Here is a 12,916-nt window from a genome sequence, read left to right on the forward strand (position 1 = left end):
TCAGTGATGCCTTTCAGAGATCAATGAGGTTATTTAGTGACAGCAAAGTCAGACTTTGAAAGATGGAACATTTAGTTCTTCACTGCAGGAGAGTTAGCAAGAGAAGCTCATGGGATGGAAGCTAAAGGGTAGGCAGAGGGAAGAAAAAGAACCCGAGATGTTTATACTTCTGTTCACATATCTCAAGAAGAGATCAGTTACATAGGGCTGCCAACCAGTTTAGTTTCTCACTTTCAGTTCTCTTTTTCCCTTTCTCCACTGCTTTTTGACTCTTGTTCAAGTTTTTTTAGGCTATCAAAGGCAAAGAGGACCTAGAACAAAAGGTACTCCTCCCTGGCCATCAACAAGAAAAGATTGTCAGTGGGTGTAGTGAGCATGTCAAGGATAAGAGGCATGTGTTAGCCTTGTCTACCAAAGCACACTCAGTTCTTGTGGATAAAACCCACACCTCTTGGTCAGATGCTATTGGAGTATTGGACCCCATGAAAAGAAGGTTCTCATCCAAGGAAGTTCAGCTGCCAACAAGCAAACAGGTTCTCTAGGCCAGGCAGGCTTGTTCTTGGTACGTTAATCCCAGGACCCTTGTACGAGGTGCCTGATGTAAGCCTGCTTCTCTCCTTCCTGTTTTATGAAGGAACCACTGAGATAAATTTAGGACACTGAAAAATGCTCTCTGTGTCACTCACCTTTGGCTTCCTCACTGGCTTGGAATTCCAAAGACAGAGCCTGGTTGTTGTTCTTCTCTCTCTCTTGAACGCACAAGTTGAAAGTGAGCCGTGAACACTCTACAAGCCACAACACAATTCACTTGGGGTACGATTATAAGCACCCAGACTCCAGAGTCAGATTAATCTGGGATCAGATTCCAGGTGGGTGCTCTCCTAGCTGTAGACTTTGGGCAAGTCACTTCACTTCTCCAAGCTACGGGGATAATAATTGCACCCATTTCAATAGGTTGTTTGGAATATTAAAAGAGATAATGGATGTAAAGTATTCAGCTCAGTGCCTGTCATTAGTAAGCACTAAAGCAGTATTAGTATTATTACTAGTGTTGCTGTTGTTTTCCTTTCTAGTTTTTAATCCACAGTTATGATCTTACTAAAAGTATTCCCAATAAGCTTATATGTCATCATTTAACACATCACGAATGCCATTGAACTTTTCTCCTAACAGCAAAGCCAGTTCTATTCCCATCAGATACGCACACATCTCTTTCTTACCTCCCCAGTCTCTAGTCTTAAGATCTGTCTGAATTCTCTCTGCGTTTCTTCTTCTTTCCACATCTGGGCTCCAGCTTTGAGAGGCTGTGGGGTTCTTGTTTCCTCATTTTTCACCTGAGACTCCTAGGACGGACTTAGCTATAGTTAACTTTCTTCTGCTGCCTTTAAATCTTTTTTTTTTTTCTTTAAAAAACAATCCTCTCGGGTTCCTGTGTCCCTAGAACCTCTACCTCTGACCACCCCTCTTCTCACAGTTACGTTTCCTTTATTGCTGGGGGCTGTCCAAGATAGGTGTGTGTACTCTGGGTGAAGCAAGCAGGGCAGAAAAATAAGACTTTAAAAGGATGGAACTGTTTGAACCTGCTCTGAGACTGGCCTTGCGGATATTCTACTGCCCTCTATGTTCTTGCTTCACAGTAGTGTTGGGTGGGCAATCCTGTAGGGAAGGAAGGTAGAGGTAGGGCAGGATTTGATTCTGAACACCATCGCTTGGTGAAGCTGTAACTCTTAGGGAAAGTGTCTGTTTCCTCATCTGAAGAATGAATTGTAGTGAAGCTCAGAGGTTATTGCGAGGATCAAGTGGTGCCCCGTGTGCAGTGGCTGAGCCACAGCAGGAGTGCGGTGTGATTTCTTCTCCCGGAGCAGCTCTCAGATGTTGGAAAGTCCAGTGCAGCTCCCCAGTGTAGGTGGGGTTTTAGATGATTAAGCAGTTAGTTTTCAAAAAATAGTCACATATAAATAATAAAATAAAAATTTTCAACAACAGTGCCCGTTACTGGGTTTTTCTTGCAGATTCCAAGGATGGTGAAAGTTGTTGAGGAAAGTTCACCTTACTTTAAAGTAATCAGCCCCAAAGATATCAGCCACAAAGTCGCTCCAGGAGTGCCATCCGTGTTCCGAATCCTCTTTACTCCCGAGGAAAACAAGGTAACAGCAGCCCTGGCAAGTTTGCAATTCTGAACGTTCGTGGAGGTGGTGGTGGGTGGCAGTGGTGTTGTCGATGGCGTCATTGATGGTACTGCTGGTGGTGGTGGTGAGAGGAATGGTCAGGGCGGAGGAGAGGAGGGCATGGTGCACCACTGGGAATAGGAAAGAACTGTCAAACAGCGATGAGGGCTTATATGAGCTGCGGGTAGCCAGACTGTAAAGAAGGGTAGCCTTCTGGATGCTTCCCTGGCACCCACCTCAGCATATTCATGTTGGACAGTGCAGCTGGAGAGGCGCCAAAAAGGGAACGACGTGGTCCAGGCGTCGTGAGCTGAGACAAAGGTAGAGATCACGGCTTCTTGGGAGTTTGGGATCCTAGTTAGTTACATCCTTCCTCCCCACCTTGTAACTAGTTTAGGAGAGAGACCTAAGATTCAAAGGCTGATCACAGTATCGGTCCCATTAATGGCAAAGAATGTGACCAGGACCTGAGGCCCAGAGAAGGCCTCCTTCTGCTCCCTAGTGACGGTGGGCAACCAGTCCTCGGGGAAGGGCTCACCTCACCAGTAGCTCCGCCCAAGCGCAAGTGGGGAAGCTAGAACCGAAAGCAGAGGCCTTCCTTGTCTTCTTACCCCTGTCTGCACAGAGCCTGAGTTCAAAAAGAAGCCATTTCCGTCCAGCACCACCACAGCCATCAGGCTCATTTTCAGGCTCTCTCTCCTCTCTCCTCAGTTGTGTAAATTCCAGTTACTTCTGGAAGGAAGAACTAGCTTGAGGGACTGAGGGAGGGTGGCTTCTCCCCACCCCTTCTCCAAGAGTGCAAGATTGCAGGTTGAGTTTTCCTCTGTAAGGGGCAAAGTGGGGACTTGTGTGGCAGAGAAAAGGATTGGGAGCTCGTATACACCCGTGGTGCATTCATGTCAATGTATGGCAAAACCAATACAGTATTGTAAAATACAATAAAGTAAAAATAAAATTTTTAAAAAAATAAAATATGAGGAACAAAAAAAAAAAAAAGGATTTTGCCAGTATGACTGAAAGAACAAGGACAAAAAAACCCACAAAAAACAAACAAACAAAAAAAACCACCCCACACCAAGGCTAAAATAGGCATAACAAAATGTCAGTTTACATGTAATGTTAATAGTGTGTATGCTTATCTGTGCTGTGCCATTACAGATGGAATCAGAACATAATGGAGAGAGTGAACTAGCTTTGAATCCTTTCTTCTCTATCAGTAATACTTTTTAGCTGCTGTAAATGTCATTAGCGGTGTTCCTCTGCTGCTGCTATTGTTTGTACTTTTCTAGAGAGCAGGGATAGAGGATTTAATGTGACCTGCCAAGCATGGATCACTGTACTGAGTGGTTAGAAATTTCATTATATAATACCGCTGTTATTAATTTTCCACTTTGTAGTATTACTGTCTGTTTCTTGGATTGTGTTTATGAACTTTTCATTTTGTTTGGGGTGTTACTGAAATAACCAAAAAGATAAATAGCTCCAGAAGTAGTGCTTTTTGCTGTACATTATTAAGTCCTGATTTTTTTTTTCTCCAGGTTCTATATCTGAATATTATCTGTGAAGAGAATGGTTGGACTTAGTTTGGGGGTCAAATTCCTACACTGTCATTTTATTATAAAAACTGGCTATAGTAAGCCTTTATGCAGCTTGAAATGTAAAGCTTGCTGCATTCGAGGGGTTGGCTTTCCTTAATTTTTTTTTCTGTGCCAGAGGGAAAAAAAAAAGTCTTCTGTTGAATAAGTATTATTCTACCTGCAGGCAGTCTGACTGAGAAAGGGATACACAGAACTTTCTGAAGAGGTGGAATGTACTGTGTCATCATAGGTGTGTGGGTTCCATGGATGAATTCATTTCTCAAAGTTGTACACTCAGTATTTATGCTTTCTAAATATCTAACTTTTACCTTAAAAACTTAAAAATGTAGTAATAGCAATAGAAAGGCGAATGGATAGAGGCAGATGAACCCCGAAGGACAGAACGTTAGTTTCTGTTGAATCTGGGTGATGAGTACATGGGATTTGTTATACTCTTCTGTTTTATTTATAAATGTTTTTAATTTCCCCTCATCAAAAACTAAAAGCAAAGGGAGAGATTTTTAGAACTACTTATCTATACAGCAAATAACTATTTTAAGTGAATTTGTACCCACTTTATAAATATGAAATGCCAGCATTCCCACCGAGGATTACTCCATGGCTGTATTTTGTGGCTGCTCCTTCTTACTCCTAGCTCTTTTATTCCCTCTTACCGTTCCATTTCACCAACATTGCTGTGGTCTATTGGGAAAGCCCTAATTAAAAACAAATCAATTAAACGTTGCTTTAGTATTTCTTTTAAGTATTTGAAAGTTATCAAGGGTTACACGCATGTGTTAGAGGAGATAGGCTGAGAGTAGGGGCTGACTATGAGAAATTGATACCATTTTCAGTACATTAGGATTTTGTGTTGGATTGGGCTCTAAGCTGTGAAATAATTGACATAATATGTGTTTCTGAGGACGTGGTGATTTCTCCTTTTACTGACTGTCTAAGACTAATGGTGGCTATTTGGAGAAGCACCTGCTGCTAGTTTTGGTCCCCATTTTTCCACAAAGATCCTGCCAGCCTGCACCATCAGCAGGGCCCCATTGCAGTAGTTTTTCTAGCTGTCTGGCCATCTACATTCACTCTTGCTGTTGGAAAACCAACAGGGTGTGCCCAGAACAACCAGCTAGGGTTAGCCCTGCTGTCTTCAGTGCTGATCCATAATGTAGCAGAGCGGTAGCAAGACTAGATTTATTTTAGGAAGAATAAAAGTCAATCTTCTCACTGTGTCACTTTTTCTCCACTTGGCCAAATTGATAGCCAAAATGCATATGCGTTTTTCTTCCTATCCCCTGCTGATCTGAACACACTTCATTCTCATTTACCCTCCTCACATCTGGAGGGTGAGATATGTAAATTGCAGCATGCCACAGTTTAATAAGCCAGTCCTCTTTCAATTGGATTTTCAGCCCCCTTTGTATATTAGCATGTCGAAGATTATAATGCAGTATACATTTTTTCCCCCTGTCATCTATTAATCTAGCTTCCTGGAGATTTAACTTGTTAAAGGATGCCAAATACCCAGATAACAGGTGCAGCAAATTCGTTTCAGCTTTCCTTATCTCTTTTCACGTGGACTTGAAAAAAAAAAGATTGGATATGTTATTTATCTAATAATCCTAGTGTACATGTCATGGAAAGTAGAAATATAGTGGTCGATGTTATCATAACACTATCAATTTCTGGAGCCTTGCATTTTTCTTGACCTCTTAAATTTGTATCTTTACTATTAAAAAGAATAGAAGAAATAGTAGGCTTTTGTAGGAAAGCAAAACTGGGTACATCCTTGGACTTAAGACAGCATCAGTTTGCAATAGTATTGGCATATGAAAATGGCAGCAGTGGTTTAAAGAAAATATGAAGTGATCTATCTTTTTTTTTTTTTTTTTTTTTTGCTCAGTTGTGTTTTAAGAAAATGCCTAGCTTGTTGTCAAAATCGTTTTCTTGGTTTGTTACTATGAAATTTAAAGAACATGACCCAAGGAGAATAGAAAAACATTACAATAATTTGTTATCCAGGTGTACATATTTTTTGAAAAAGTTTTAACATTTTTAATTGGAGAATAATTACTTCACAGTGTTGTGTTGGTTTCTGCCACACAGCAATGCAAATCAGCCATAGTGTACTATAGGGCTAGCATTTTGAATTAAAATATAGATATTTTAAAAAATAAATATATTTTAATATAAATATAAAATATAAATATAAAATATTAAAATATAAGATTTGCCACATTCAGCAATTATTGTTGACAAAAAATAATGATAGGGATTTAGTTTTCTTCCTGCCTGGAATTCGCCCTCCCTGGTTCTGTCTAGGTTCCCCTTGTAATCCAGGTGCTTAGCATAGGGCCTAACATATAGGAAATTGTGATAAATACTTGAAAAGTGAGATAAGTAAGTTCATCTCAAGAAAATAAAAGGTAGTTTCTTCAACTTGAGGATGGCCTAGAGAGGATAAAAGCAAAGGCATAAGAAAAGAGGGCGCAAATATCTTTTTATGCCATCAATGTATTCAGTTCAGTTCAGTTGCTCAGTCATGTCTGACTCTTTGTGACCCCATGGACTGCAGCATGCCAGGCCTCTCTGTCCATCACCAGCTCCTGGAACTTTCCCAGACTCATGTCTATCAAGTCGGTGATGCCATCCAACTATCATTCTCTGTTGTCCCCTTCTCCTCCTGCCTTCAATCTTCCCAGCATCAGGGTCTTTTCCAGTGAGTCAATTCTTTGCATCAGGTGGCCAAAGTATTGGAATTTCAGCTTCAGCATCAGTCCTTCCAATGAATATTCAGGACTGATTTCCTCTAGGATGGACTGGTTTGATCTCTTTGCCGTCCCAGGGACTCTCAAGAATCTTCTTGAACACTACCGTTCAAAAGCATCAATTCTTTGATGCTCAGCTTTCTTTATGATCCACTCTCATATCCATACATGACTACTGGAAAAACCATAGCTTTGACTAGACAGACCTCTGTCAGCAAAGTATTAGATGTGTCAATATATTAGATGTTGACTTTTCCCCTGTCTTTTCAACCAGGAGAAAGATGTCTAAGAAGTCTTCTTTAAAAGTGTTTCTCCCCACTTGGTTCCATATCTTCGTAGTGAATCACATCACTATTTTCTAGCTTTCTGGATTTGATAAATGTCATTTTGTAATACGGCTAATGAGGGTCTCAGGTGTTCTCTTTATTAAGAACTCTTGATAGTGTAATATCCAAATAATGATATTAATATGAATATTATTTCACTCACTGTACACCAGGCTCAGTGCTATAAGCCAGGATCCAGTGGAGAATAGCAGAAGCCTGGCCTTTCTGGGGCTTATTCATTCCACAATGAATAAACAGACATATCATTTAATATCAGATAGTGACATGATAGAGAACAGAAAGTGGTAGAGAATGGAGACTGTTTCCTTTCAGTAGGAAGCTGAGGAGAGACTTCTTCAATGAGGTAACTTTTGGGTCGAGAGCTGAACTGGGCAGGTATTGTTGTCTGGGAGCAGAGCCTCACTCATGGAGGCCCTGTGACAGAAGCATGCCTGGCAGCAGGTCAGGGAAGTGGGTGGCCAGTGTGACTGGAGGAGAGGAAACTGCTCAGAACATGGTAGGAGACAAGGTTTGTAGAGGGTGAGACCGTGAGGAATCTTAGAAGTCATACAGAGTAGAATAGGAAGCCATCATAAAATACTTAAGCTAGTGTTTATTATGGAAGCTCTCCCCATATGCAGAAGTATAGAGAATGGAATAGTGAATTGTCGTCACCCAGATTTTCAAGCTGTCGGCATATGGCCATCTTGCTTCATCATCCTGTCCCCTGCCCCAGAGGACTTTGCAACAAGTCCCATACATCATTTCATTGTACTTCATTGTTTGTCTCTAAGTGATAAGGTCCTTTTTAAAAGTTAAGTCACAGTATATTTATCACATGTAAAAAATGGACAGTAGCTCCTTAATATCATCAAATATCTGGTCAGTATTCAGATCTGCCCAGTTGAGTAATATACATATGTATATGATGTATATGTATATGTTTTTTTTTTGTAGATGTAGATGTGTGTATTGTATATGTAGATTTGTATATATGTATATGTTTATTTTTTAAGTTCATTTTCTTAAATTGGGATCCAAACAAGGTACTAAGTGCATCTTCACCAGATTCCATAGAGTGATCCTCCATCCCCTCTGTTTCCTATAGACCAGTAGTTAGATCTAGAGGTTTGGTTAGATTCATGTGTGATTTTTGAGGGGCCAGAATTCTTGGGTAATGTGGTATGTCCTATTGCATCACATCAAGGCGCAAAATGTCTGTTGTTATGCTTTATTTTTGTAACGCTATAGTGAACTTCCTGAGGTACAGTTCATACAGGAAAGATAGAATAAATGCTTGATTCTTCCCCTTTATCTACCCTGGTGAGTTTTGATTAGGAATTACATATCAGACTTACATTTTAAGATCACTCTGGTTGCTCTGTGGAGAATAGACTGAAGAGGGTGTGAGGCGTAACGGCTAGCTGTGCACTCTTGGCATCTATTGTTCTCTTTCCTCATTGGTAAGAGAATCACAAATTTTGATTGGATTCATACCTGCCAGAGATAAAAGGTTGCACTTCCCCAGCCTTCCTTGTAGCTGCTGTGTCTACGTGTTGGCCAGTGACGTGAGCAGCACTTCCAACACGTGTACTTGATGGAAGCCGACCCCGTGGGAGGAGTGAGGAAGGAAACCAGGAACTCAGTTTTATAAGTCGTTTAAATTTCCCTTTAGACATCCAAGTAGAAATATCAAGGAAGCAGTTGGACACAGTGGTCTTCAGGAAAGGGGAAGTGTTGGGGCTACAGGCAAACATTTAGAAACCACAAGTCATAAATGTAAGTACCACCCTTGGTGGTCAGCAGAGTATGATGCTAAGAAGAGGTAGTTGTGAAGTAGGAGGGAAACCCAGAGATTGCAGTGCTTCAGAGTCCAGATGGATTGTTGTCTTTTAGTCACTGAGTTGTGTCTAACTTTTGCAACTCCATGGACTGTAAGCCCACCAGGCTCCTCTGTTCTCCACTATATCCCAGAGTTTGCTCACATTCGTGTCCATCGAGTTGCTGATGCTATCTATCTATCTCTTCCTCCACCCCTTCTCCTTTTGCCTTCAGTCTTTCCCAGCAGGAGGGTCTTTTCCAATGAGTCAGCTCTTCACATCAGGTGGCCAAAATATTGGAGCTTCAGTTTTAGCAACAGTCCTTCCAATGAATTTTTGGGGTTGATTTCCTTTAGGATCGACTGGTTTGATCTCCTTACTGTCCAAGGGACTCTCAAGAGCCTTCTCCAGCACAACAGTTCAAAAGCATCAGTTCTTCAGTGTTCAGCCTTCTTTAATGTCCAGCTCTCACATCTATACATACTAGAAAAACCATAGTTTTGACTACACAGACCTTTGTCAGCAAAGTAATATCTCTGCTTTTTAATATGCTGTCTAGGTTTGTTATAGCTTTCCTTCCAAGGAGCAGCATCTTTTAATTTCATGGCTGCAGTCACCATTCACAGTGATTTTGGAGCCCCCCAAATAAACTTTACCACTGCTTCACTTTTTCACCTTCTTTTTGCCTTGAAGTGAAGGGACCAGATGCCATGATCTTAGTTTTATGAATGTTGAGTTTCAAGCCAGCTTTTTCACTCTCCTCCTTCACCCTTATGAAGAGACTCTTTAGTTCCTCTTTACTTTCTGCCAATAGAGTGGTATCATCTACATACCTGAAGTTATTGGTACCTCTCCCAGCAGTCTTGATTTCAGCTTTTGATTCATCCAGCCTGACGTTTCATACAACGTCCTCTGCATAGAAGTTAAATAAGCAGGGTAACAATATACAGCCTTCTTGTACTCCTTTCCCAGTTTGAACCAGTCCATCGTTCCATGTTAGGTTCTAACTGTTGCTTCTTGACCTGCGCACAGGTTTCTCAGGAGATAGGTGAAGTGGTCTGTTATTCCCCTCTCTTTAAGAATTTTTTACAGTTTATTGTGATCCACACAGCCAGAGGCCTTAGTGTAGTCAATAGGTAAAGTATATTAAAAAAGAAGCACTAAAATATTTATGACATATTGACTCCACTTGTTTGACTTACTATGACTAGAATGCTAGATTTCTAGTTAAAACAATAGATATGCAACAAGCAACAAAGATTTACTCTATAGCACAGGGAACTGTAATCAAGATTTTATAATAACCTATCAGTTCAGTTCAGTCGCGCAGTCGTATCCGACTCTTTGTGACCCCATGAACTGCAGCATGCCAGGCCTCCCTGTCCATCACCAACTCCCGGAGTTCACCCAAGCTCATGTCCATTGAGCCGGTGATGCCAGCTAACTGTCTCATCCTCTGTCGTCCCCTTCTCCTCCTGCCTTCAATCTTTCCTAACATCAGGGTCTTTTCAAATGAGTCAGCTCTTTGCATCAGGTGGCCAAAATATTGGAGTTTCAGCTTCAACATCAGTCCTTCCAATGAACACCTAGGACTGATTTCCTTTAGGATGGACTGGTTGGATCTCCTTGCAGTCCAAGGGACTCTCAAGAGTCTTCTCCAACACCACAATTCAAAAGCATCAATTCTTCGGCACTCAGCTTTCTTTATAGTCCAACTCTCACATCCACACATGACTACTGGAAAAACCATAGCCTTGACTAGATGGACCTTTGTTGACAAAGTAATTTCTCTGCTTTTTAAAATGCTGTCTAGGTTGGTCATAACTTTCCTTCCAAGGAGTAAGTGTCTTTTAATTTCATGGCTGCAATCACCATCTGCAGTGATTTTGAAGCCCCCCAAGATAAAGTCAGCCACTATTTCCACTGTTCCCCCATCTAACTGCCATGAAGTGATGGGACCGGATGCCATGACCTTTCATGCCATTCAGTTTTCTGAATGTTGAGCATTAAGCCAACATTTTCGCTCTCCTCTTTCACTTTCATCAAAGGCTGTTTAGTTCCTCTTCACTTTCTGCCATAAGAGTGATGTCACCTGCATATCTGAGGTTATTGATATTTCTCCCAGCAATCTTGATTCTAGCTTGTGATTCATCCAGCCCAGCGTTTCTCATGATGTACTCTGCATATAAGTTAAATAAGTAGGGTGACAATATACAGCCTTGACATACTCCTTTTCCTCTTTGGAACCAGTCCATTGTTCCATGTCCAGTTCTAACTGTTGCTTCCTGACCTGCATACAGATTTCTCAAGAGGCAGGTCAGGTGGTCTGGTATTCCCATCTCTTTCAAAATTTTCCAGTTTATTGTGATCCACAAGTCAAAGGCTTTGGCATAGTCAATAAAGCAGAAATAGATGTTTTCTGGAACTCTCTTGCTTTTTCCATGATCCAGTGGATGTTGGCAATTTGATCTCTGGTTCCTCTGCCTTTTCTACAACCAGCTTGAACATCTGGAAGTTCACGGTTCACATATTGCTGAAACCTGGCTTGGAGAATTTTGAGTGTTGCTTTACTAGCATGTGAGATGAGTGCAGTTGTGTGGTAGTTTGAGCATTCTTTGGCATTGCCTTTCTTTGGGATTGGAATGAAAACTGACCTTTTCCAGTCCTGTGGCTACTGCTGAGTTTTCCCAATTTGCTGGCATATTGAGTGCAGCACTTTCACAGCATCATCTTTCAGGATTTGAAATAGCTCCACTGGAATTCCATCACCTCCACTAGCTTTGTTTGTAGTGATGCTTTCTAAGGCCCACTTGACTTCACATTCCAGGATGTCTGGCTCTAGGTGAGTGATCACACCATCATGATTATCTTGGTCATGAAGATCTTTTTTGTATAGTTCTTCTGTGCATTCTTGCCACCTCTTCTTAATATCTTCTGCTTCTGTTACGTCCATACCATTTCTGTCCTTTATTGAGTCCATATTTGCATGAAATGTTCCCTTGGTATCTTGGATTTTCTTGAAGAGATCTCTAGTCTTTCGTATTCTATTGTTTTCCTCTATTTCTTTGCATTGATTGCTGAGGAAGGCTTTCTTATCTCTCCTTGCTGTTCTTTGGAACTCTGCATTCAAATGGGCAAATCTTTCCTTTTCTCCTTTGCTTTTCACCTCTCTTCTTTTCACAGCTATTTGTAGGGTCTCCTCAGACAGCTGTTTTGCTTTTTCGCATTTCTTTTTCTTGGGGATCGTCTTGATCCCTAATAACCTATAATGGAAAATAACCTGAAAAATAATATATGTATATATGTATAACTGAATCACCTTGCTGTGTACCTAAAATATTGTAAGTCAACTGTACTTCAATAAAATCAATTTATTATGAAAAAAATAAGTAATCCACTGTGCCCTAAGCTATTAAAAATAGAATAAAGCAAGGATGTGGATTTAGCCTTTGGGTTTGGCAAAGTCATTAGTGACCTTGGTGAGAACAGTTTCTGTGGAATGTTGGGTACAGAAGCCTGATGTGGTAGATAGAAGAAAGAATGGAAAATGAGGAGGTGGTGATATTGAGTATAAATAACATCGTTGAGGAGTTTTGCTATAAAGAGTAATTGGAAAATGGGGCAGTAGCTAGAGGTGGGTGTTGAAATTGAGGGTTGTTTATTAATATTTAAGGTGAGGCTATTTAAGCATTGTTATAAGCTGATGTTTATGAAAGCGATTTAAGCATTGTTATAAGCTGATGTTTATTTAAGCGATTTAAGCATTGTTATAAGCTGTGAATATTCAATGAAGAGGGAAAACTGCTGCTTTGGGAAAATCCTGAGGTGAGTAAGAAGGTTGATCTAGTATTCCAGGCAAGAAGTTGATCTTAGATAAAAACAGGAGTGAAGGCAGAGTATATGGATTTAGATACAGGTAGACTGGTAGATTTAAGGTAACTTAGCAAAAAAGCTCAAGAGGATATTAATTACCTTAAATGGATGATTTGTACATGAATCATGAGGTAACCACATTATTGTTATATACTAATGATAAAAGTGATCAAAATAAATTTGAAATTCCTTGGGTGTCTTCACAAGCCAAAGGTCAGAGGTTATTCCTTTTTAATAGATGGAAAAGTGTAGGTGCCCCTAGGAAGCTGGGACCTCAGCTAAATCATATGAAGACTCAAGAGTGATAGAGAATAAGGCTCATGAGACCTGATTAGTCTTGTTTTTAAACTGATTGGGACTTGAGAACTGATTCTTCCC

General features: G+C 40.6%; 1 protein-coding gene across 1 annotated transcript in view; it reads left to right on the plus strand.

The window, feature by feature from the left end:
• Positions 1 to 12,916, plus strand: part of HYDIN (HYDIN axonemal central pair apparatus protein) — a 347,988-nt gene that overhangs the window by 40,824 nt on the left and 294,248 nt on the right. The window contains exon 5 of the mRNA XM_060398473.1: positions 2,013 to 2,147. Coding sequence (XP_060254456.1) covers positions 2,013 to 2,147 — 135 coding nt within the window. The remainder of the gene's footprint in view (positions 1 to 2,012; positions 2,148 to 12,916) is intronic.

The sequence above is a fragment of the Ovis aries genome, chromosome 14, assembly GCF_016772045.2.
Source record: "Ovis aries strain OAR_USU_Benz2616 breed Rambouillet chromosome 14, ARS-UI_Ramb_v3.0, whole genome shotgun sequence".
Classification (NCBI taxonomy): Eukaryota; Metazoa; Chordata; class Mammalia; order Artiodactyla; family Bovidae; genus Ovis; species Ovis aries.